Source organism: Lycorma delicatula, chromosome 1 (genome assembly GCF_047948215.1).
Source record: "Lycorma delicatula isolate Av1 chromosome 1, ASM4794821v1, whole genome shotgun sequence".
In the NCBI taxonomy this organism is placed as follows: domain Eukaryota; kingdom Metazoa; phylum Arthropoda; class Insecta; order Hemiptera; family Fulgoridae; genus Lycorma; species Lycorma delicatula.
The window spans coordinates 45,498,034-45,525,897 of record NC_134455.1 but is presented as its reverse complement, the minus strand read 5'-3'; the positions used below and the strand labels follow the sequence as shown (position 1 = coordinate 45,525,897).

The 27,864-nt window shown below is 30.8% G+C and overlaps 1 protein-coding gene across 2 annotated transcripts in view; it reads right to left on the bottom strand.

Annotated features, from left to right (window-relative positions):
* Marcal1 (SWI/SNF-related matrix-associated actin-dependent regulator of chromatin subfamily A-like protein 1) overlaps positions 1 to 27,864 on the bottom strand; it is a 100,548-nt gene that overhangs the window by 19,184 nt on the left and 53,500 nt on the right. For both annotated transcript variants that reach the window (XM_075354369.1, XM_075354375.1), the window contains exons 6-10: positions 23,377 to 23,560; positions 21,507 to 21,676; positions 11,791 to 11,952; positions 9,231 to 9,392; positions 2,455 to 2,562 (exon numbers count right to left, since the gene is read on the bottom strand). In XM_075354369.1, coding sequence (XP_075210484.1) covers positions 2,455 to 2,562; positions 9,231 to 9,392; positions 11,791 to 11,952; positions 21,507 to 21,676; positions 23,377 to 23,560 — 786 coding nt within the window. The remainder of the gene's footprint in view (positions 1 to 2,454; positions 2,563 to 9,230; positions 9,393 to 11,790; positions 11,953 to 21,506; positions 21,677 to 23,376; positions 23,561 to 27,864) is intronic.

Here is a 27,864-nt window from a genome sequence, read left to right as displayed (position 1 = left end):
TTCCAGCCCTAAACTCTTTTGAAATAATCAGCTTGTGAACTCTGGACACTTAACCCATTATTTCTCTGTAAGTATATAATTTCTCTATATATAGTTATACTCGTAATCTGTTTTTTCAATGTTTCATGAAAGTGGATAATTAAAGAATAGCAACCAGATAACAATATTTAACCTTCAAAATAACCTTGATAACACTTTAAACTGTTAAAATTAATTTATCAGAAAAACAGCAAAATCTTGTTTTCGAAGAGGCCTTTCAATCAATTAGACCATCAGTTCTCATTATAAAAATAAATTTTTCTTTATTATAATACACTAATTCATTATGAGAAACATTTGATTACATAATAAAACTGTATCTTCAAGGTCTGTTCATAAAATAACCAAACTTTTTTTATCTGGTGCTTATAAAGATATTTTAAGACACAAGGTTAACATCATTATAATGTGATTAACATTAATTTCCCCCACCACCCAAATATGTTAGTTTATATAATTAGTTTTTGTACAGCATTCATTCAAGTAGATACTGTTTGGTTCTTCGGTGATTTCTCCAATAAGTGAAGAGTTACACTGAAATTTTGTTAATCTTTGTAGAAATTTTATTAAAACAGACAAAATGATTCAAGAAGCTTATATGGAGAGTTATCGAGTGCACATAACACTACAAGTAGTTCAGGCTTTTTAAAAGTAAACGAGAAGATCCACTATCACATCTAAAAAGGCCATCAATGTCAACAGACAATCCCACATTGCCCAAGTGAACAATTTTTACAGTTTACGAGGTAGCAGAAAAGACTAGAATTTCAGTAAGTTCATATCACAAAATTCTAATCAAACAGTAGGGAATGCATATCATGTTACAGCCAAGTCCATTTTGAAACTCTTGGCACAAGAGTTGAAACAACTGCAAGCCAGCAAGTTTTGAATCGTCCAAGTGATGATGAAAACGTTGATGATAATAATCAGTGATAAGGCATGGGTAAGATGTGGAAACAAAGCCTTCATCATTGGTCTAACAAAGTCAAACCACTGTATCAGAAAATTGTAAGAGATCAAAAAGCCTTGTAGATGTTATTCATAGTAAGTTTCTATCTGCAGGGTAGACAGTTAATCACCACTATTACCTAGAACTTATCAGATGTCTCCACAAAAATGTGAGGAAGAAGCGACCTGTACCTTGGGGTGACAACTCATGGGTTCACCATGGCAATATGCCAGCCTAGGCATTACTGGTAATTCGTGAGTTTTGTAAAAAAAATTCACTGCTATTTTTCAACCTATTCACCTGGCCTAACACCTGCTGACTTTTTGATTTCCATAGAACTGCCATTAAAAGGACTAGTTGAATGTTCTAAAGTTATTTCCAAAAGTCTGTTTCAGAGCTGCTTCACAAAATGGAACCAAAATATTTATTGTCTTTGAAAGTAAGAGTTTTATTTGGCAAATGCCTGAAAAAAACATGTTTTATACATTAAATTCATTTTTTGGCTCATATTTTTTCAAACACATTGTTGGACTCATATTCTTTTAAAATGGTTTACAGAAATATGTTTTGCCATTGAGAACATTATGCATCCAAAACATAAGCACTTAAACTCCCCTTTCTTGAATGCCACATCACTTTTTGAACTTACTGAGCCATCCAGAGCTGGCTTGGAAGTTAGAAATTACCAAATTTGTAGCATATTCAGTCACTTTATCCTTAATGTGTTCCCAGCTACAAGCATGTTCTTGTATCGTTTTTACACATTTCAATTCTGCTTCATCGATCTTGTCAAATTTTAAGGATGTAAATCGCTTCCAATCTCCTCTTTCCTTTCAAAGATTTTAATAACCGAATCATGATTTTTAAAAATTGTTAATACTGTACTTGTCAAAATTTCATACTTTTTTGCCATTCATTATTTTTCATTCTGCTTTCAAGATCTTTTATTGAGCTAAACTTCTCTTTTGCACTTAAAAATTTATGTTTAGGGGCCATGTTCATTATAAAAAATCTGCTAAACTGAATTTAAAGTAAAAATCTCACTCCAAGTAAGAAAAGGGATCACTAGAACCAGTGTTTATTGCTTTTTCATACTTAACCTTCCAGTCTTCCATGAATTTTTATTGCAGTAAGAATCAGCAAAACAATTTTTTTATTATTTAACTTACATTCCTTCTTATGAACAAAATCCACAGGCGCTTTATGACTACAATAGGTATACATAATATTTTAAGCAAAAATGTTTGTTCGATGTATAGAAATTTTATTCTATATGCAGAAACTGTTTTTCTCAAGAAAATTCGAAGTTCCTGAAAAAAGTTCAATATATAAAGATTTTCGATGTAAAGAATACAGAAGTTTGACTCTTTTGGCTATACTTTAAATCAGCATTAAATTAATCTAAATAAAAAATGTAAAGCTGTTTTTCAGTTGTTAAAACAAGTAAAGCTAGTGTCATTACTTACTCATTCTGGCATTTCTGAACAGTTTCACTAATTTTATCCAAAACTTCCTTGTGATGAGCAAAACACAAAAACTTTTTCCCTTCATCCAAAAGTTTAGCAATATAGTCACTAAAAAATAAAATAAAATTATCTGAATAACTTGAAAATTTTCTCAAAATCAATGATTAAAACAATAAGAAAAACAGTATAGACACTAATCTCAGTATATCAACTTCACAATAAAATATAACTGCAATTAAATAATTTTAAAACATTTTCTGATTCAGGGAAACTGAATTTCAAAATCAGAAAGAAGGATGTTTTTATACATTGTACAACAATGAGGTAATTATAATATGAAAAGAAAACAAGTAAACAAAAAAGAAGCATGACAAAGATATAGCCAATCTCTGTCTGCTGAAAATTTTACATAATAACAGTTTCAGACATGTAAACATGGAACTGTCCATAAATCTGTTTCATGTTTAACAAGCATTTAATGACAGATTTTTAGCAGTGAACCAAAATTAAAACAACATGAATATCACTTTAAGGAATAGTATTTTTATTTTTTGTTTTTTTGTGTTTCCTTAGAAAATCGAAGAGATGGTGCTCATAGTATTGACAATGTTTTGCTTTCAGTAAGCGTCATTTGTCGCTAGAGAGCACTTTCAGCTGTATCCATCACAAGGTTTCACTGTCATTGTCAATTGAAGCAACAAGCTATTGTTTATTTAGAAAAATGGAAAAAAGTGAATTTCAAGTGGTGATTAAACGCTTATATTTAAAAGGCTTAATACCGAATGAGATCAAAATTGAGATGGCTGAAGTTCATGGCACATCTGCTCCTGTGTTTGCAACTGTTTACAATTGGGTAAATGAGTTTAAACATGGCTGTACATCCACAAAAGATGAACATCATGTGGGATGTCCAGTGGAAGTGGCCACCTCCAAAATGACTGACAAAATTCATGACATGGTTTTGAGTGATAAACGAAAAGTGCACGAAATAGCTGAGGCTACAGACATATTGCAAGGCACAGTGTCTTCAATTTTGCATGAAAAATTGGGGGAGAAACAAATTTCAGCAAGATGGGTGCCGCGTTTCCTCTTAGTGGAGAATAAACACAATCGTTTGGTTGACTCTGAGGCTGTTTTGGCGCATTTCTGTCACAATCCTGACGAGTTTCGGCATCGATACATAACTGTGGACAAAACATGGATATGCTACTACATTCTAGAGACAAAGGAACTGTCAAAACAGTGGGTTTTTGAATGGGAATGGGCTTCGAAGAAGGTGAAGACGGTGAAATCAATTGGCTAGGTGATGGCCATGGTTTTTTGAGATGCATGTGGTATCATCTACACTGATTATCTGGAAAAAGGACAAACAATAACTGGAGAGTATTATGCATTGTTAATGCACCGGTTGGGTGAATAAATCATGAAAAAACATCCTCATTTGAAAAAGAAAAAGATCCTCTTCCATCAAGACAATGCATGGGTGCACACCTACACAGTTTCGATGGCCAAAATCATGGAATTAAAGTTCAAATTAATATAACATTCACCATATTCACCAGATTTGGCCCCCCTTGAAAAAGCGGCTCAGCAGGCAATGGTTCACATCAAATGAGGTCATTTGATGACCTCATCATATGATTATAACATTTGATTATTTTGAGGACCTTCTGAAATGCTTCTTTTTGGATGGTTTAAAAAAGTTGAAGAAATACTTGGACAAGTGTATAGAATTAAAAGATTATGTTGAAATATAAAAAAAATCTACAAAAAATAATTTGTTTTTCTTTTTTTTTCTAAGGACTTATGGAACAACCCTCGTATTTTCTATAATTTACTTATTTTACTGCAACCATCCAGCCCTAAACTCCTTTGAAATAATTACCTTGTGAACTCCACACACTTAACCCTGTGATCACCATTTCTAAAAATAGTTTTTTGTTATAACATCATATTTATTGAAAATTGTATACTAATTGCACATTGAGTAAGGTAACAGATTATTATCTTTGAAAACAAATAATAAAATAATGAGTGCTGTCTATTATGACACTATTTTACACAGTTCATTGCTTCCTCAAAAATATAAAATACAATTCATCTTGTATGCTTCACATAGAAAATGCAACAATCTTAATCACTCTTCAATCTATATTTTTGAAACTAAATGAATCTCTGTCTCTCTTTACTTACTTTATGAGACTAATATATTTAAATTATGTTATATCTTATTTTCCACACGTTTTATCAGTATGAAAGTGTTAAAAATGTTAAGTTTTTGTATTTCTGGTTTTCTTATACGTAGTTTATTGAAATCTTTTCTAACTTACTGCAGAAAAATACATATAATTACAAAAATTGTTAAACTTACTTTGATTAAGTTGGTGATGAATAATCTTTGAAACAAAAGTTTTCTTCAGACATCTGCTTTTGGTGATAAATCTAAATACTATATGTCACAGTTTCAATTTCTGACTATCCGTTATCTTTACAGGAAATTATATATGAATAAGGAATAACTTTAATGAAATTAAAACTTAACTTTTATATAAACTTATAAACAACTGTAGTGTATATATTTGCTAATTTATAGCATGTTACTATAAAATAACTGTTAGTTTACATAAAAATAATAAATAATTTAATAATTTTATTACATTATTTGTGCAATTTTCAACACTAAAGAACTGAAATTCTACTTTATCCACTCATAAAAATTAGAAGTCTGGCTATATTTAAAAAACTATACAACACTCAATTTTTTCAATAATATTTTAAACTCTTTTGAAATTCCTTAAACATCTTTAATGAAACACCAGTATCTGAGACCAGGGAGAAAGTCTGTTTTTGTATGGTAGCATCCCTGCATGACCTTGATCTTCTAGTCTGCTCAGCAGCTTACCCTCCACTATCCTTTTCCACAGCAAACCTGTTTTCATATAGTCTGAGGGCAGTATTTGATAGTGGTTGTATTGTGAAACTCACCCAGGCCATATGACTGGCTATTTCTCTGTGCGTTTGTTACGTGCTGGTCTGTTATACCTGATCTTTCTGTACACATTATACCTTGTGTTTATTAATTGTGCATTTCAGTATAAACCTTTTATTGTTTCTGTAAACAGTATGTAATTTGTAATATATTTTGTAAAAAACATTTTTAAAATAGTGTGGAAGGGTATATTTTGAAAATAGTGTGGACTACAAAATTTTGTAAATAGAGTTTAAGTACATATTTAGTAAAAAATTTTGTAAATAGTGTGGACGAATATGGACCACCAGATACCAGTAAACAGGTTGCTTTCGATGACAAAAACTATGAATAACACATGAACATGATGTTTGAAGAATTGGAAGTAAACAATAATGTCTCAGAAATAAGTGAGTCCATGGACGATTACAACAATGACCCAGATTATATATTGTCTGATGTAAAGTTAAGATACAGAAAATACAGTAAAACGGGGCTTGAAGATGCAGCAAGGGGTGGTGATCTGAACAACAAAATTGAACTAGTTGATAAGAACTTGACAGAATATGTTTCAGGCCGAATGGAAAAGAATGAGTGTGGACCAGGTTATCCTTGGTGCACCAATGAGCCAAAGATGAGTGCCCATAGGCGAGTACCAGTGCGCAACATCATTAAAGGATATTTGCCAAGCTTGACTGGAATAGCAAAATGATTAGGAAATAAGCCTCAAAAGATGGAAATATGGAACATGCTGTTTGATCCCAAAATAATTGATCAAATAGTTGTATATACAAATGCAAAACTTGCAGCAGTGAGAAATTAGGTGATTCAACTAAGTCAAATTACCGTGATACTGACAATACTGAGATAAATGTTGTAATCAACTAACTGCTTTTGTCCTTTTTTAAAATCTAACCAGGCCATTTTTCAATGCGTCTATTTAAGTAAAGCACTGAAATTTTACCCTCATGTTTGAGATATGACAATACTCAAACCCGACATGTAAGGAAAGCTTGTGATAAAGCAGCTGCAATATCAGAAATTTTCACCAGAGTAATTGAAACCTCTAAACAGATTTATCAGAAAACATAACAACTGATGAGATGTTAGTCCCATTTAGAGGTAGGTGCAGTTTCCAAATGTGTATGCCAAAGGAACCATAAAAATATGATATAAAAATTATGTGCCCGACAGACGCCAAAACATCCTTCTTGTATAATGCCTATATTTATACTGGAAAGGATAGCGATGGAATAGGACTCATTCCTGAAGAGCACAACTTAAGCAAACCAACTCAAGCCATTATTAGGCTATGCAAACCAATCGAAGGAAATCACTGTATGTCACAGCAGACAACTGATTTTCAATTATGTAGGTTATGGATGAGCTTGAAAAAAGGGGTCTAACTTATTTAGGCACCATGAGGAAAGATAAAAGTAGATACCTACTGAATTCCTTCCCAGTTTAGGTCAACTTCTAAATTCAGTTTGTTTTGGGCTCAACAGGAATAGAGATTGGTAAAACCAAGCAGTGGATTTTATTTCCACAATGCATCATACTACTGAGATAAATGAAGAAAAGAACAAGTCAGAAGTTGAATGTTATTATAACATCACAAAATATGGAGTGGATATTTTGGATTTGAAGTGTGTCATGTAAGCATTGAACAGAAGGACCAGCGCTGGCCCTTAGCGGTTATTTACAGACTTGTAAAGGATTGCAAGTGTAAACGCACACATTTTGTACATGTGCTATATCAACGCAGAAAGTATGAAAAGATTTCGATTCACTAAATAATTAAACCCCATCTAAGAAAGAGACTGGAAATAATGAGCCTTTGAAGGGACAAAAGTGATCTTGTAATGAAAATGCTTGGTAAAGACCAAAAACACGGACATTGCAGAGAGCTCTGTGATAAGAGGCCCAAGAGAAAAACCTGCAGAAAATTCCCTTTAATTAAGTAAAGGAAAACCTAGTATAAATGTGTCAATAGTCAAATCCCCATCTATGCTTGAAATTAGCAAGAAAATCTGAAATGAATGTGCATTAGATTGTGTGTAGACTGAAAAAATTGGACTGACAACTAGGCACTTTGAAAATTGCATAGTTTATTTTATTATAGGTTACAAAACATTTATATATTTTATGTTCTTTCCATATAATAAAATGTTCTTGAATTTAAAAAAAAAATATTTGAACATTTATATAAAATACTACAGATACTAGATAGTTACATCTGTTATTAAAATTGTACAGCTGTATCTGGTAACTATACACAAAGTAAAAATAGTTAAGCCAGAGCCCATGGCCAACCCTTATTATAAAAAAAATATTTACAGTTAAACATTTAATACTGTTATCATTCCATAAATTTATTTATGGTATGATAAAAGTATTATCATATTATTATTATCAAGTATTATTTTATGAAATAAAATAAATAAATAAATTTACTAATTCTACAAATCATACTACTCATATCAGGTCATGTTTATTCCTAAGAGATCTTTCAAGGACCATTTACTAGTAAAAACTAGAACTGTATGCCAATATTGATTTTTTTTTTTTTTTTTTTTTGCCAATATTGACTGCTAAATAACAACTGAACTTACTTAAAGAAATTTATAAAAAACAGATAAAAACATAACAGAAGACAAAATATTATTTTGTCTTTATTTAGTTTTAAATACAACAATATTTAATACATAAATTTGAGTCATAGATGATTTCACACCAGAAGTCACTCTAAAAAAAATGACTCAACCTTTTCAACAATAACAAATCCCATGCCAGGCTGACTAATGAAAGTGAGGAGTGAAATGATTTCTTGTTCATTAAGCCAAAAATACTATTGCATATCTGTTTGCCGAGTCTACCACAGTACAGACTTACAAGGGACAAACCTTTATACTATTTACCATAGTAATTGAATACACAAAGAGCTCATTATCAACCTTAAAATTGAATAAAACAATTAAGTACGCTTCTCTATACAAAAAACTAACCAACATTTCTAAAGATTCTCATAAAAATTTAGAAGGAATAAAGATCCTGATCTTTCCAGTATTGGCATTAATTACATTGTGATAGACTGAAGCAATGCAAAAAATTGAACAACTAAAGACAAAATTAATGAAAACTGTGGCTAATATTATCAGTGAAAAATGAAGATGAGTTCTGACTCATAAATTATTCTATAAACTAGGATATTATTTACAATTACTTTAAACAAAATAATTATAATATTGATGAATCCAGTTATTTAAAATGTTTACTTCCTTGTGAACAGGAACAAACATACTTAAAGCACTTTAAAAGAAACAACAAAAACTGACAAATATTTTATTCAACAATAAATTAATTTTTAATGTGATATAGTTAATGTTATCCTTTCGGATGATATTAAGGATCCAATCATATTAGTTAGCTTACAGATCAAACAGCTAAATAATGCATTAAATTATTGGTAGGCTTACAATTTTCTTTTACCTATTATTTCTATGACCAACTCTGTTATGAAAATCCATTCTTTTGCGTCAAGGTATAATACAACTACACCAGCTTTAAAGGACATAAGTTGTCACAGACACAAGAGCTGAAGTCCGTAAACTGGTTTTCAAAAACACATTACAGACAATCAACGTAAAATTCATGCATTATACACAAACTGACTCGCAAACAAAAGTAATAAGTATAGTAACAATATTAATTAATCAACTACTGAGATTAATATAAATGGATTTAGTTTATCAATATAAATAAAAAAAGATCAGTAAAATTCTGACAATTTAATATACAAAGTAATTACCAAACAGCTTTTAGTTTAGTTCTGCCTGTTTCTGCAAAGTACAACAGTAACTGTCCACGCCGCTCCATTCCCTTTAAATTTGTTTGCTTTAACCTATCAGCATATTCTTGCATTGTCTGCGACTGCGTTTTAATATCATCATTATTCAAAACTATAACCTGCCTATACAAAAAGAGAAACTTCCTTTTAGTTAAGTTGTATTTTATAATAAATATAAAACATGCACATACTCTGTAATTGAATTTAAATAATTGAAAGAAATTTCAATTAATCATTAATATTAATAATAAATACAAAAAAATATATTATTTAAAAGCTATAGGCTATAACTTATATGCAGTAGAATCCCAGATATCCAAATCCAGGTGAACTAAAACACAGGTTATCCAAAATGACTATGCAAAATTAATATTCAATCAACAGATTAAAACATATGAAATGTACATAAAAAAAATTGTAATTGTATACATATTTCATAGGGTATTTTGTACATTACAATTCATAATATACAGTCAGCCATGATTCATGGGATATAACTGCCACAAATTGTCTTAAATGCTGCAGTACAGCTAATCAGAGACAAGCAAAGTGTTTACATTAATTCTGGCTGTAATAACATAAGTCATTTGCTTATTAAATTTATATGCCTTCCTGGTCAACAGTTAGCTAATGGAAAAACAGGTAGAGTTTAACAACTGAATGATTATAGAGAGAAGCTGTTGGATAAAAAATGCAAAATCTTTCCGATTATAATCTAAGTTACTTGCTCTGTAAATTAGGACAGCTTCTTTTTTCTTATTTACTTCAATGTTTAAAAAATTCATTAAAGCCAAGAAATGAGAACATTTTGTGGGACAGCTGAGAAATGCTGCTGAAATTTTAGCAAGACAATTTCTCATATTCCAATATGATTCAAAAAAGGGAATTATATATGTATACCTGAAAATGAAAATATAAAAAACATACTGTACTGTACACAGAAGAAAGTGAAAGTTGTACAAAGAACGAAATGGAAGTAAGATTAGAAAGGATAATGCAGAAATAAGATTTTAAAATTAAATTTGATATTAGAATAAGAACCAAACTACAAAAAATATGAAATCCTGAAAACAAAGTACCACGGCATGATAATTAAAATACAAAGATCTGAATGCAATTTATTTAACTTCTGAAATCTGCTTCTCAAATTAATGAACTGTATATGAAAATCATGAATATTAGAAAAGAATCTTTCTCATTTTCATATTGTAGAACCTTACCTGTTATGTAAAATTACTGAGGTAAAAAAATTGTAATAACAGTAAGGTACAACTGGTATAAGTTCTACAGATTCTTTAGTTAGTAAAACTCCTTTTTAAATTGCTTTTAGCAATAACAATACTATTAAGTTTATTAGTAATAATAACTAAATTTTAATTTAAAAATTAATCCAACAACCAATCTTAAGTTACTTCTCAAACAAAGTACAAAATAGTAACTAATAGTTTACTATGCTAAACGTAAGTAATCTGTTATATTATTTAAAGGTTAAAAACATTAATCAAATAATATTTATATCAAATTAGCTCTGTTTGTTCTTGCAAACCAATTTCTTTACAAACACTTGATTTTAACAAACATAGATTTTATTTTAAGTTAGATTTTGCATTTTGGTTATGATACATTAAGGACTTCCGCCTTTAACTGTATTTACTGTAACATTATTTTATTTATGCCAAATTATTTACCATTTAATTATTTCACTTGTATCTTTTACTTTCCCATCTAGTGCTACAGCAGAGCTATAGCTGTATAAGGGAAAGTATTGTAATTGGTCTAATTAAACTATGGTTTTCACTGGATCTTGACATTTTGACATCTAAGCAACCCAAAGAAAACGGATGGAAATTTTCCGGATGTTCATACATATGTGTGCAGTGTCTCATACCTCATATCTCCAGAATTATTGGACCGATCTTGCTCACTAAGTCAGATTACATCTGTATATGAAGCACTGATGCCATTAAATTTTCAACTTAAAGTTCAAGGGGGTCAGGCTGTAGAGCAAGGTCACCCTCAGTATCTCAAGATTTCACCTAATTAAGGTTTTATTTTTCAGTACTTATCTTATCTTAAAATAATACTCATCTTATTTTTCAAACAATTAAAAAATAATATCTGAAAAAAGTTTTCAAAATCGCACCCCACCCACAAAAATGCACTAAAGTAGTGGCTGAGTGGGTATAATGAATGGGTCAATAGTAGTATCCCCTGTCACCAGAATGAGTGTTAGTGTATCAATGACATAGTGTTGTTGTAGAAAAATATTACATTTAAATAAAATGACAAGTATTTTAAATTAAGTTGCGTGCGTAAGTATGAGTAAGCCGTGCATCAGAAAAAAGCCGCATGACTGAAAAGTCCTACAAGTGTGCGGTCAGCTTATTTTAATCAATAAGGGCTATAAATACATATTAATTTAAAATGCCTGCCTACATAACAATAGCTGTAATTTTACAATAAATATCTGTAAAGTTAAAAAAACTAAGTTTAAATTTACATAAATTTCATTAAATAATACCTTATTTTTGAAGGTAACTGTAAAATTACATCTTTTTTCAATCGCCTGATCATATACTTTGATTCCAGTAAAACCTTTAGTTCGCCAAGATTAGATGATCCACTGAAATTCCAGCCAAAATTAGTCATTTTTCCATCACAATATCTAAGACCATATTCCTTACTGTAACATAAGTCAAATGAATAAAATGATTTTACGAAGTACAATGGCAAAATGTAAAAATTAAAAAATTAATTGTATATTAATTATTCAGTACTAATTAATGGGTTTAGAAAGTCATACGTTTATCACTCAAAACAGACTACAATAAACTACTATAGAGCAACAAATTAATGCACATCTTTCTGTCCAGAAGCATTGCACATTATTTATAATATCTCCATTTATAAACAGAAATATAAGTACATTTATTAATTTATAAAAAATCTGATGTGGACATAACATAACTTCCTTGAACGCCTATTAAATTACATATACACATTTTTTTGCTGCACTTCATTTAAACTTATTACATTTGAAAGTGAGACACAATCCTCCAATTCTTTAATAAAGTGGACATTTACACAATTGCATTGTAGCAGACACCACACTGCATCACATTTTTTTTGTGTCCTTATCAGCATTTTATATTAGTTTATATATTAATTTTGTTTCACGTCGCTCAAGTAGTTATGTGATGTATGTGAGAACATGTCGAATCTGTAACCATGGACACATCGGTTCAAATCCAACTTCATATTCATATATTTATTTTTAACTCTTTTTCTTTAATTTAACCTCTGTAAAAATTGTTGAAGTACATCAAATTTTATTTCACTAATAACTTCTGATTTTTTTTCATATTTTTTTTTAAATTATTATTTATTGTAAATATTTTTTACAATCAGAGGTTAATAATTATTAATAGATCAATATATTTAAATTAAAAAAAAGAGTTATAAAAAAATGTATATATATCTTAGGTCGGATTCAAACCAATGTACCTTCCCCTTGTAAGATCCAAATATTTCATTTGGCTATAACTCTACAACTGATGAAAATAAGAATCACTGATATTGTTAAAAAGCTCTCCATGAGAGCTATTTACTGCAATTAAGAAAAAGTCCAAAATTCAAATTTTTAGGATTTTGGGCTTTTTTAGACACTTTTGGTTCAATCGAATGCAATCAAAAGGGGAGGTGCACAACTAGATGTTACAACAGTTCTTAGGTATGTACAGACATCACGCCGAAACTAGTCAAAATGGATATTTCCGTTGAAATTTGAAAACCAAAATTTTTCACGATCACAGTACTACTTCCTTTACTTTGTACAAGGAAGTAAAAAATGCTTTATTCCACCAAACCAGTTAATAAAAGGACCCCCCTTTCATTTTATACAAAATATTAAAAAATCCTCGCACATATGCACGCACACATGTGCACACACACACACACACACACACACACACACACACACACATACACACACACACACACACAATATTAATCAATTATCATAAACTCTCCCTTCCCATTATAAAAAGTATGTATTTTATAACAATAGACAAATAAAGACCAACATATCCTTAACTCAATTTACCTTACTCCAAAATAAACTTTCTGGCACTGGAGTGATTTATTCAAATTTAATGTAAAAATAAAAACTATTGTGTTTTGATGTGTTTTCAATAACAATATTAGTTTAATCAACTGCCTAAAAGCTACATTAATGCCAACAGTTAATAAAGCATGACTATGAGTCCCATCACTTAGCACAAAGCCACAGTGTGAGCAAATGTCTTTCCCTCTATATTATCCTACTTTAACTGAAACAAGCGGCTCAGTCACCTCATTGCATAGATATTTGTATGTTTTCATGGAAAAATCTCACCAACACTACAAATTTATTATGTAACATGATCTTATCAACACTCATTTTTTTCAATTCCACATTATTTAAATTTCCTAAACCTTTAATAATCTTTTATAAATGAAATGATTAGACACTCATTAAATATTCTGTGTGATAAAAACAAGTGTCTACAATGTTCATTATAAAAATAACAAGATATATAATCATTTCAGAGTAGCTGGACCGAAGGTGCAACCATATCAGAGAGGTATCTGTTGAGAACCAAACTAAGGAATGATTCCTGAAAGAGGGCAGCAGCTCTTTCAGTTGTTAGGGGCGTGAGTCAGAATGACTTAAACGGCCATATCACATCACTCAGTCCTCTGCATACTGCGCAGCTGAAAGCAATGGAAAACTACAGCTGCTTTTTTTCCAAGAAAATGTGGCTCTCTGCACTTTCATATAGCAATGATGGGAGGCGCCTTCCTTGGTAAAATATTCCGGAGGTAAACTAGTCCCCCGTTTGGATCTCCGGGTGGGGACTACTAAGGAAGAGGTCACCAGAAAATTAAAAAATAAATTCTACGAGTCGGAGCGTGGAATGTTAGAAGTTTAAAAAAGGTTGGTAGGCTAGAAAATTTAAAAAGGGAAATGGATAGGATAAATGTGGATGTAGTAGGAATTAGTGAGGTTCGGTGGGAAGAGGAAGGCGACTTTTGGTCAGGTGATTTTAGAATAATTAACTCAGCTTCAAATAATGGGCAGGCAGGAGTAGGTTTCATAATGAACAAGAAGATAGGGAAGAGAGTAAAGTATTTCAAAACGCATAGCGATAGAATCATTGTAATAAGGATAAAATCAAAACCTAAACCGACAACAATTGTTAACGTCTATATGCCTACAAGCGCCCATGATGATGAGAGGTAGAGTGTATATACGAAGAGATTGATGAAGCAATTAAACACCTAAAAGGAGATGAAAATTTAATAATAGTTGGAGATTGGAATGCAAGCATTGGAAAAGGCAAGGAAGGAAATATAGTGGGTGAATACGGGCTGGGCAAAAGGAATGAAAGAGGGGACCGACTTATAGAGTTTTGCATGAAGTATAATTTAGTAATTGCCAACACCCAATTTAAAAATCATAATAGAAGAATATACACTTGGAAAAAGCCACGCAATACTGCAAGGTATCAGATAGATTATATCATGGTTAAGCAAAGATTTAGAAATCAACTCGTTGACTGCAAAACTTACCCTGGAGCAGACATTGATAGCGACCATAATTTGGTGATAATGAAATGTAGATTGTGGTTTAAAAACCTGAGGAAAAGGTGTCAGATGAATCGGTGGAATTTAGAGAAGCTTGAGGAAGAGGAGGTAAAGAAGATTTTTGAGGAGGACATCGCAAGAGGTCTGAGTAAAAAAGATAAGGTAGTAAATGTAGAAGAAGAATGGGAGAATGTTAAAAAGGAAATTCTTAAATCAGCAGAAGCAACCTTAGGCGGAATAAAGAGAACTGGTAGAAAACCTTGGGTTTCAGACGATATATTGCAGCTGATGGATGAACGTAGAAAATATAAGAATGCTAGTGATGAAGAAAGTAAAAGGAACTATCGGCAATTAAGAAATGCTATAAACAGGAAGTGCAAACTGGCAAAAGAAGAGTGGATTAAAGAAAAGTGTTCAGAAGTGGAAAGAGAAATGAACATTGGTAAAATAGACGGAGCATACAGGAAAGTTAAGGAAAATTTTGGGGTACATAAATTAAAATCTAATAATGTGTTAAACAAAGATGGTACACCTATATATAATACGAAAGGTAAAGTCGATAGATAGGTGGAATATATTGAAGAGTAATACGGAGGAAATGAATTAGAAAATGGTGTTATAGAGGAAGTTGAGAAGGATGAAATGGGAGAAACAATACTGAGATCTGAATTTAAGAGAGCATTAAAAGATTTAAATGGCAGAAAGGCTCCTGGAATAGACGGAATACCTGTAGAATTACTGCGCAGTGCAGGTGAGGAAGCGATTGATAGATTATACAAACTGGTGTGTAATATTTATGAAAAAGGGGAATTTCCGTCAGAATTCAAAAAAAGTGTTATAGTCATGATACCAAAGAAAGCAGGGGCATATAAATGTGAAGAATACAGAACAATTAGTATAACTAGTCATGCATCAAAAATCTTAACTAGAATTCTATACAGAAGAATTGAGAGGAGAGTGGAAGAAGTGTTAGGAGAAGACCAATTTGGTTTCAGGAAAAGTATAGGGACAAGAGAAGCAATTTTAGGCCTCAGAATAATAGTAGAAGGAAGATTAAAGAAAAACAAACCAACATACTTGGCGTTTATAGACCTAGAAAAGGCATTCAATGACGTAGACTGGAATAAAATGTTAGGCATTTAAAAAAATTAGGGTTCAAATACAGAGATAGAAGAACAGTTGCTAGTAATTCTAGCTGAGAGTAAAAAGGATTTGGAAGAAACAATGAACGGCATAGATGAAGTCCTACGCAAGAACTATCGCATGAAAATAAACAAGAACAAAACAAAAGTAATGAAATGTAGTGGAAATAACAAAGATGGACCACTGAATGTGAAAATAGGAGTAGAAAAGATTATGGAGGTAGAAGAATTTTGTTATTTGGGAAGTAGAATTACTAAAGATGGACGAAGCAGGAGCGATATAAAATGCCGAATAGCACAAGCTAAACGAGCTTTCAGTAAGAAATATAATTTGTTTACATCAAAAATTAATTTAAATGTCAGGAAAAGATTTTTGAATGTATATGTTTGGAGTGTCGCTTTATATGGAAGTGAAACTTGTACAATCGGAGTATCTGAGAAGAAAAGATTAGAAGCTTTTGAAATGTGGTGCTATAGGAGAATGTTAAAAATCAGATGGGTGGATAAAGTGTTAAAATATTGCGGCAAATAGATGAAGAAAGAAGCATTTGGAAAAATATAGTTAAAAGAAGAGACAGACTTATAGGCCAAATACTAAGGCATCCTGGAATAGTCGCTTTAATATTGGAAGGACAGGTAGAAGGAAAAAATTGTGTAGGCAGGCCACGTTTGGAATATGTAAAACAAATTGTTAGGGATGTAGGATGTAGAGGGTATACTGAAATAAAACGACTAGCACTAGATAGGGAATCTTGGAGAGCTGCATCAAACCAGTCAAATGACTGAAGACAAAAAAAAATAATCATTTCTACCTATTTTAAGATAATTGCTTTATCAGAAGGATTGCAATCCATACAGCAAACTAAAAAGGAAAAGAGTTCTCATTTCACCTAACTTAAGTATCAATAACTGTGTTGAAAGATGAAGTTACTCCTAACTTAATCTGTACAATCTCATGATTTCAACACTTAAATAAATAAAACAGTATGAAACGTGATTTTTATATTCAGATCAAATCTGTAAAAAGAATTACATTAACAATTATACATGATATTTGAAAAAAAAGTTTTTTTTTTGCCACAGTTTTTTTAAAGTGACTTCTGACAAGCCTAGAAATCACATTACTTATAAAACTATAAATTGATGTAATTCAACTGTTTGCCTCTACACTACACCACATTATATTTAAAACCAACTGAAAAAAAAAATTAAACTTCAATTATTGAACATTATGTAACATATATAGGTATATGTGAAAGACTAATTATTATGTAATATATATTAGTTCCTATAAATCTGGGATCAACTTCCTTCTTAACTAATGTCTAGGAATTATTTTTTTAAAAATGAATTACTCATTTAAAAAAAAAAGATTACTAAATATGTTACCAAAACAATAAATCAGTACAAGAAAAGAGAAAGATAAGTAACAAAGAATTCTTCACAAAAAGCACACGTCCCCAAAAGAAATATGACTAAGGAAGAAGAATATTGTAATGGCATGCTTTTCAAACAAAAAATAACATTCCTACTGGTAAACCTCATCAGTTATTAAATATGCTAAATTTACAGCCTCTGATAAATCATAAGTGCATAATTGTGACTCATTTCTTTTTAATGTTTATTTATTTATTTATAATTATAAAATGTACTTATTTCTGATTTACTGTAGATAAAAATTTTAGATAATAATTTTCTATCTCTAATGTATTGGGGGAGCAGAACAGATAAACATTAGTAAAGATATGAACATGAGTAGTACAGATGAACTTTTCTAAAAATTTATCTCCCCATTGTACTATTGCATACCATTCTGGGTTAAAAACATCTTGCTGTATGCAAAAATATATTAAACTTCAGAAATATAACCACTTAAATTTTTTTTACAGTGGTTATTCATACTATAATACCATTTTTTATACAGCTTTACTTCTTACACCTTACATAAATCCATAAACAAAGTATTATAACATGAATAACCACTGTAAAAAAATTAAAGCATTTGACTATTGAAGTTGAAAAATATTAACTGTATACAGTAAGATGTTTTAACCCAGAATGGTATGCAATAGTATAGTGGGGAGATACATTTTTAAGCTCTACCCTAGCAGAGCAGTAACCGTCAGGAAAGCTCCAACTTTCATTCTTAAATGAATATGACATAATCTGCAGTTTACCTAAATGCAAAAATACAACTTGATTTTTTATGTTAAAATAGGAGAAATTAAGTATAAGCTAGAGTAAATATCAGCAAACAGATTTTGATTACATATTTGCATAATGTTTGATAAGGAGTTGAGTTCTAGCCTTGACTGAGTAAGGATCTTGTGCAGTGCAATTGCTTATCAGCACTGCCTGTTGCTACTTGTGTTTTTACACTTTATTGTGCTTTCCAGTTAGTTAATAATAATTTCTGTGTATTTTATGAAATTTGAAACATTTAAAAAATTAGTATAATTTTTAATAATTGTAATTTTTATATTATTTATAAACATTATTAATTTTTTTTCAGGTTGTATCGATTTGTTTATATTAAGGATAAGGTTGTAACATCACCATCTTGAGGAGGAAAATGGGATCAAAAATTTAATTTGCCTAACAGGAAAGGCCAGGGAGCAAAACGAATACCTGGACCTGAAAATGAGGATCTCCTTCAAGACATAGAAGCAATGATGAAGAGATTCTTCAAAGAAAACTTGGCCAAGCTGGTAATGAAAGAAGATATTTTGGGTATAACAGCTGTGATTCATGATCTTATATAAGCAAATAGATCGTTAAAAGAAGTGTGGACTTTCAAACAGGAAAACATCACAATTTTATGTAGCTGGACAATTACAAAGACCTGGCAAGCCGAAATAATTGAATATTTAAAGGCCTTAAATTTAAATCCAATGCGAACTGTCTTGTGATTTTGAAGGACTTTTGTAGGAATGTGTAACAAATAGATCGGCAATTAATGATAATTGGGCGCATAAACTTGGTAATAGAAAAGGATAATGCCCCTATTATTATCCAATAATATATTATTATTGCCATATTTGCCATCGATAATGCCATCAAGAATATATTGATAAACACAAGGAGATTAGAAGGAACTGGCAAGTCATAACTGGCAGGAATGACTTTTGTTTGGAAACTAAGAAAAAAGGGGAAAGCTTTTGGCCATTCAAAGGGAGATTACACTGAAAAACATAATTTTTGTTCCCTAACAAGCGATACATGATTTTAATCTGATTTTTGATGCTGAAAACGAATATGAACTCAGAATCTTTCTATCACCCACCATTTTTGAAAAATGTTTAAATTTTAATTAAAGGATTTTTTTCACTTTTCAATGTACAGTTAGCATTTTAAGCTCCTATATTGTATTTTGTTAGCTCATTTTTTATTGATTAATTTTGTTAACATAATTTGTAACTTATAAATATACAATACTAGACAAAGAATTAAATCATATTAAATGATATCATAATCACATATTATGACAAATGTACCTATGGTTTAGTGGTACCAAAGGATCATGTAACCGATTGTTACTTATCCTTCATTGCAATTTGCAATCAGACCTGTACCTCACATGAAATTATTCCAGTTCCTGAGTCACCTGTGAATGTATGTTTCAAAAGCAGCAATGAAGAATCAAACAATACTGAAGAAAACAATAATGATTTGGATTTTGAATTATCTTCCAATAAGTCACATCTTATATCACAAGGTGAATTAAATGACTTGGTTAGGGATTTAAATTTATCAAAAAATCAAGCTGAACTGTTAGGATCAAGACTGTATAGTTGGAATTCACTTTAAAAAAATACAAACATTTCGGGCTTTCAAAGCCGACAAAAAGAACTTTCTCAGTACTTTACTGATGAAAATAATTTGGTTTATTGCAAAATATTTATGAGCTTTTCTAGCACTTAGGACAAGTTCATAAACCTGAGGACTGGCGCCTTTTCATAGATAGGTCCAAGTATAGTTTAAAAGTGGTTCTGCTACACAACAGTAACAAATATCCTTCAATACCATTCGCTTATGGTATTAATTTGAAAGAGATATGCAATGTGATGAATGACATTCTTGAAAAAATAAATTATAAAAACATAGATGGAACATATGTGATAATTTGAAAGTTATAACTATTTTGTTAGGCATGCAGTTAGGCTATACTAAGTACACGTCGTGTTTTCTTTGCAAATGGGACAGCTGAGATAGGAATAAACATTATGTTACCAAAGAGTGGAAGAAACAAGACAACTTAACTCCAAATTGGAAAAAATATTATTCACGAGCATATAGTTGAACCCAAAGAAGGAATATTTGTTGATCCTCAAATAAGAGAGATAACTCAATATTAAATAATGTAGAAATATAATACAGCTTGGGCTTCATTTAAAGATGTTTGTAAAAGTTTTCTCAGATAAAAATCCGGCAATTATCACGAAATTGTTAATCAACTTCTTACTTCATGCAGCGTTGTGGGATGTAATATGTCTTTGAAAATACATTTCCTCCACTCACATTTGAATGTTTTCCCAGACAACCTCAGAGACATAAGTGACGAACACTGTGAATGTTTCCACCAAGACATTTCAGTGATGGAAAACTGCTATAAAGGTAAATGGAATACTAATATGATAGCCGGTTACTGTTGGACATTAATTCAAGATGTGCCTGAGGCTATTTATAAAAGAAAAGCATCAGCAAAATTATTCTAACACAGGTATGGCCATGCAAAATTATTAATTTTTACAGATTTTAACTATATTTTCCCTTAATTTTTTTTTTTGAAGCGGTAATTTATGTATAAATAAAGGAGATAGAAAAGTTGTATTTACAGATCTGTAATGTACACAAAAAAGTAAATGGTATCATAGTTAGAAAAACATTAAAAATTTTTTTTTGGTCAACAGTAATTAGCCTACTTAATGGAAGGGATTGGAAAAGGCTAATAAGATTTATTAGGTATGCATGGTCTTACAGAGGTAGTTTAGTTGTAGAATTTAATATGTAGGAACCACAAATTGTCAAATAATAGTAAGCATACGAGGGTGCATGCCAGTGTGTGTGTTTGTGTATTTGGTGCACGTACCAGTATACTTGTGTTTAAGACAGTATATATATTGCTGAATTCTATTGCATGAAATTCATAATTTCAATGAAAGATAATAAATAATCAAGCTGTATTGATTAATTGGATAGGGGATTCATGGAAATCTTTTTGCCTAGCCGTTGATTACAGTCGGATTTTCAATATTATCTTATCATGGTTTTTTAGAGGTAGCATAACTAAATAAAGAACTCAACTTGACAAGATGGCCAGTTCAGGGTCATGTCTATAAAATGTTCACGTATTTGTTGTATTTATCTTTTACTTAGAAATAAAAATTTTGCTTTATTATTAATGGTGATTGTAGATTAGTATTCACTCAACAGTCATAGTTGAACCCTGTGAATGCTCACTAATACATACAATGAGCTGAAGGCAGATGGATGTATAGCTTCCAGTTGAGTGTACAATTCACATGGTCGAGACAAAGCTGGAGTACCACTCAGTAATATCACTCGACCAATTTTTTTCACAATATCCAGCGCTGCTTTAGTTCGCTGAGTCTTTGAACTCTTCAGTGAATGACTTTCATCCTTAAAAAAAAAAAAATAAATAAAAGAAAATTATAAGACTATCCTAAAATATAATTAAATAGTCATGCACTATAAAATAGAAAAAAAAATACATTCAGTGCTTTAAAATGTGTATTCTATAAAATAAGATTTTTTTAAACATTACAAATTACTATAAATTAAAGAAGCTAAATCAGCATTTTAATTTTTAGCTGTTGTATTCCAGCAATTATTAAAAGTTATAAATAACAGAAAATTAAAAAAAAAAACCATTGACTATCATGTATACTTTAATTCAATTATTATGCAAGCTTAAATTTGATTTTATTCAATTATTTGTTATATAGCTTAAAATATAATTATTAGTTTTATTTAATTATGCTTTATTTGAACCAAGATGTAAAAAATTGTAATTATATTATTAACAGACAAGGATTTTCAATAAAGCTTTTTACTTTTAAGAAGCAGTAATTTTCTTGCTGTTTTGAAATAACATTTGGAAACATGAGGCTACTTTATAATCATTTATTTTTTAACAATATATTCTGTACAAATTAACATATATTCTTTACAAATTTCATTCTATATTCAGGTTGTTTCACTTTTATAATAAAATATTTTTGTCAAATTTATTTTGAAAAATACTTTTAGTTTAGAATAGAGAAGTAATTATTTTTTATACCTAAAAAACGATAATTTATTTTTATTTTTTCAATCAGTTTTAAAATTACTCTCAAAGGTCTCTACAAAAAATTCTGCTACTACATATACCAATTCTAGCATAAGCAAACACTTTTTCTTTAACAATATTTTAAAAGTAACATTATTTTTATATCCACTTCCACATTTAGTTTTCTTAATTTCTTTTAATATTAATTATATTTCTCTCTTATGCTTCAGTAATTTTCAATATATGAGAAAATGCTGATATTGATGTCAACTCTTATTTTTGAACCAACAAAAATATTTAATATCATAAATTAAACTAAGATAGAAGTTTATCTTGAAAGAAGTAATTAACAAGAAATTTTAACCTCCATAAAAATATCTCCTATAACAGACTTTAGATAATATTAGGTAATACAAATGTTCATATTGATAAAATCTGAAGAAAATTTACAATTCTAAAGGCTGTTAGATATCTGTCCACCATTATTTGATTATAAATTGGCCCTAACATTATTTTATAGCCAAATCCTCTACTACTCCCTGTTAATTATGATTTTTTTTTTTTTAATATTACTGCCTAACAAATTTCTTTTATGACTCGTTTCAATATTAGGCAAGACTAGTTACAGAAAATTTATTTTATTTTATAATAAAGAAAAGGGACCTTTATTTTAGTTTTAATTCTCCTTTTAGTTAACTTTCAATGTAATCTAAGTTACAATTGTCCTAAAAGAAATTTATAAATGCCTATTTTCTCAATCGGTTTACTTTCAGATCTATTATTTCCAAGGACAGAGCTGAATTTTATAAACACAGCCACAGGAACATTACAATTATATATTTTAAAATATTTTTATTTGTTGCTACATGTGGAGGTCAATGAGAAATTTTTCTGTATCCACATTTGATTCTTCTTGGCTGTTATTTTAATAATATTGTTTTCTATGTCATTCTGAGAGTTTCTAACATTTATGGATATTTATATTTTTTTATTAACAAACTATGTACTACTCTTTACTTCACTAAACACGCATTTTATTCATAGTACTAACCAAAATTGCAACTCCAAATTTAAGTTTTTTCAGAAGGGCTGTTTGCTTTCCCAATAAATCATAAGAAACAATCAGAACCTTGACTAAATCTTCATCAATGTAATCTTTGCTACTTTTCATGATGAATATCATGTGTAAAGGAACACTAGGTATATATTTACAAACTTCTTCTTCCCACTGGTATCTTAAAAAAAAACATAAAAACTTTAGTTAATAAATATATACATTCAGTATACTAAACTTAACTGTATGAAATTTAAGTAATAAATGTATAAACAACAAAACTTGCTCCTTGTGTTGCCCTACTTCAAATCAAGTAAAAAATCCATTTTGAAGTACTGACAAACTGCACATAAAATAACCATCAGATCTATTTCAACCTCATATCAACCAGTGAAACAGCTTTTCTCTCCATTCTACAAACTACTTTTTTTTTAACAGAATGAGCAGAATAATTACTTCAAAACATACACTTGTTTGCCAATGCATAACTGATCTTTCTTTCTACAATAACAGACTTTTTTTTTTAAATTTATTTAATGTCACATCTACCTTACTGCTTATAAACCTTATTAGCAACACCTAGTGGGTCACATGTATATAATATTAAATTACAGAATGCTGCTTATTGCAATAAGTACTATTCAGGGGTTTACACAGATTTTGAAGACATGTCTAATAGAATTTGTTACTTATAATTTACATTAAACCAGGTGATTCAAAAAAGACTTCACAACTTTAAAGGCATGTAAGAATTTATTTAGATAACTTACAGAATCAGTTGAAGTCTCATTTCATAGCAAAACACAGTTTTGACTCATATAGTTCACTAGTACTGAATTCGACCACCAGTGTTGTTAAAAATGGGTGGGTACATTTACTGGTGCGGAATGTGCTCACTGTGTGATTTGGTTTCTACTGCAGTTCAACGTAATTTTCATAAAGTATGGTAGGAATCCATCCATTCAGGTATGGTGGGCATCCAGGGATGACCACATCCTGAAGCTCCTGTGGAATTCATGAGAAAGCTTTATATGTAGTCTGAAGAAATGAACTCAGACATGCTTCACATGAGACTGGAATTCCAAAAATGACTGGTGCATGTTACATAAATGATTGCACTTGAAGCCCCTACAAACTAACCATGGTTCAACAACACATTACAGATGACGACAAAGTTGCTCAGCTGCAGTTTTGTATGTAAATGATGGATAGAATTGCAGACAATAATACATTCTTAGACAATGTAATTTTTAGTAATGATTCAAAGTTACACATCAGTGGCAAGGTAACTGCCACTGTAACTATATACTGCCTGTAACTGCCAAATATGGGGTAGCAAAAACCCTCATCGAAGATTGCAGCACATTCGTGATAGCTATAAGGTCAATGTTTTTTGTGCCCTAAGCAATCAAAGATAGTATGGCCTGTTCTTCTAACAGGAGACAACCATAAATTGTATCATTTATCCAGACATGCTTTAAAATTTTCTAATTTCTCAGTTAGATGATGACAAAGATGGACACCATTACTATCAGCAAGCTGGGGCACCACCTTGAAGTTCGAGATTTTCTTGATACTCGATTCCCAGGTTGGGTGGATTGGTCATAAAGGTAAAACTGCATGGCTACCTCGCACCCCAGATTTGGCCCAGCTAGATTTTTTCTTGTGGTGTTTCATTAAAGATCAAGTTTGTCTGCTGATCTTGTTGAGCTAAGACTTGGGATTAACCCTGCAGTGCAGAGGCTTGTTGCCTCTGCACTGCAGGGCAACAAGTTGGGGCTGCCCAACTAGCTGGCTCGTCTGGAATGAAATCGACTTCAGATGGGATATATGTTGCATTACAAATGGAACCATATCAAACCAAAGTGAATGCTGGATGACAAACCTTTTTCAATGAAATGAGACATCATCAAATCTGTAAGTTATCTCAGTAAAATTTTATAAGTTTTTAAATTTGTTAAGTTCTGCTTCAATCAGCTGGTATATAATGCTGAAAAACAAAGTCCTACAGATAATAAAGTTTTCTATTTTTTCTATTTAAGCACTTTTCTAGATCTTGAGGTATCTTCTGTTTCATTCTTTCCATTTGAAACTGTGGTCAGTCGGTAGATAATAATGTGTTATACTGATAATTACCCTGGCAATATTCACATTGATTTCACTCCTTTTTCAGTATGAGATTATATGGCTGAAGTTAGCATGTCCTTTTCTCAATCTAGTTATGATGACTTATTTCCAGGGAAATGAGCTTGTAGGATTTTCTTCATAAGTATTTTTTCATATTTCATGAACTTTTTAAGTTTTGATCTGTTACCATTTTTTGTTCCAGCTGTTATTTTATTTTTGGATAGTTTTTGAGATTCTTTAGGTGTTGGCAAAATGTACAATCACACAGTGTTCGTGAGATTCAGCAGCTTGTTCAGCCAACTTGTCTGCTTCTGCAATTCGTTTAAAGATGTGTTTTAACAAATTCTCATTTCATTATGTTCAGATCATTGAGGTACATTGTTGCTTTCTCTTCGAATAGTTTGCGCAATTTCTTTGCATTTTTGTATTGAAATGAGAACTGTATGGATTGTATGATGTCTATGTTAGATGGTGAGGCTATTGTAGATATGGTATAATTTAATGTTAATATTTTTCTATGGTAATCAAGTTGTTAAGATTTGCTTTGCAAAATAAGTTTTAGATTGGGCTAGTTCGGAATGCTTCAGTCAGCAGCCTTGCTGCAACATTGTATGTTGGTTCTAATATTTGCAGAAACTTAGGTTTCACCGCGTTATAAACTAGTGAGCCATAATCTAATTTACACTGTATAAAGACAAACAGGGGGTGTTTTAATTAAAACTTTTTACTTTGCTTCCCAGTTCTTCAAAGTTAATGTTTTCAACATGTTGAGTCTTTTGAGATAGTCGATTTTTAAGTATTCCACATGATTTTTCCATGATAATTTGCTGTCTAGTGTTAGATCTAGGAACTTGACTTTATCCACAACATTTAGTGTCTTATTAACCAGATATAGTACATCTTCATTCTCATTTTTCTTCTGTGCCTTAAAAACTATAACAAGCTTTTTTTTGTAGATATTTCTTCCTGCTAGCAATAACGTACAGAAATCAGCGTATAACGCAACCTTGATAGGTGTTGGAAATAGTTTTACAATGTAATTTATTGCAATTAGGAATGCGGTGACGCTTATGATACCTCCCTGCAGAATACCATTTTCAATTTCAAACAGTTTGGGAGTATGCCATTAACTCTTACTCAGATTTTTCTAAATGTTTGCAATAAAATTAATCATACTTCCATATACCAGGTAATTAGCTAGTAGTTTTATTACACGGTCTCTCCAAAACATGTCATAAGTCTTCTCAAGGTCTAGCATGATAAGAAGCAGGTGTTGATTGATTTTAAAAGCATTGCTTATGGTGGATTCAATCGTTACTAAACAATCTGTTGCAGAGTGCCACTGTCTGAATTCATGCCCAGTAAACTATTACTTCCAAAGTACCACTTAATTTAACTATTTTTTCCACAAGTCTACATGTACAGCACATTAAATCTATTGGTTTATAGTTTTCTTTTAAAGAGGGGCTATTACCTGGTTTTAATACTGGTATAACAATCACTTCTCCTTATTTCTAGCGAAATATATTGTTCAACTATATACAATTGAATATACCAAGCAGATACTGAAGTTCTACAAGTGGTAAGTTTTTGAGAAATATATTTTGGATGCTGTCCGATCCTGTGCTTGTATTTTTGCATGATTTAAATACATTGTGTAGCTCTTGGAAGAATCAATTTGCCATTTATATATTTTGTTGCTTCATCAGTTTCAGGGTTTTCTGATATCATATCATTTATGAGATGTGGTTATTAAATAACAAGACTAATGCTGCTACAAAAGAACTATGCATGCACCAAATTCGTATGACCGACAGCTGTGTAGCATGAAGCCTTGTCTTTTGATTTTTGCTACTCCAATTTCTGTTGACAAATTAGTCTGGCTGTGATCTTTGCTTGGATAACATCTGTTTTTTGTTTTGCTGAAAAAATGATAAGTATTTTATTACAGCAAAGAATTGTCGTGAAATTTCATATAAAACTTGGAAAAACTATTACTGAAACTTATCTTTTATTAAAAAAAGTATATATCAATGAATGTTTATCACGTGCATAAGTTTTTGAGTGGTTTAAGCATTTCCAAGACAGCCAAGAAAACATTGAAGATGATGTTCACCCAGGTCACCCTTCCATGTCAAAAATCGATAAAGATATTAAAAAAATTGGTAATCTGATCCGATCTAACTGTTGGCTAAATATTCCTGTCTTTATTCAAGGTCCTTGCTCAACTCCACAAAAAAAATAAGAAAAAACGACCCTAATTGTGGAAGAACAAGTCATGAGTTCTTCATCAGGACAATGCACCAGTCCACACTACATTGTCTGTCAAGATGTTTCTAGCCAAGTATAACATCCCAG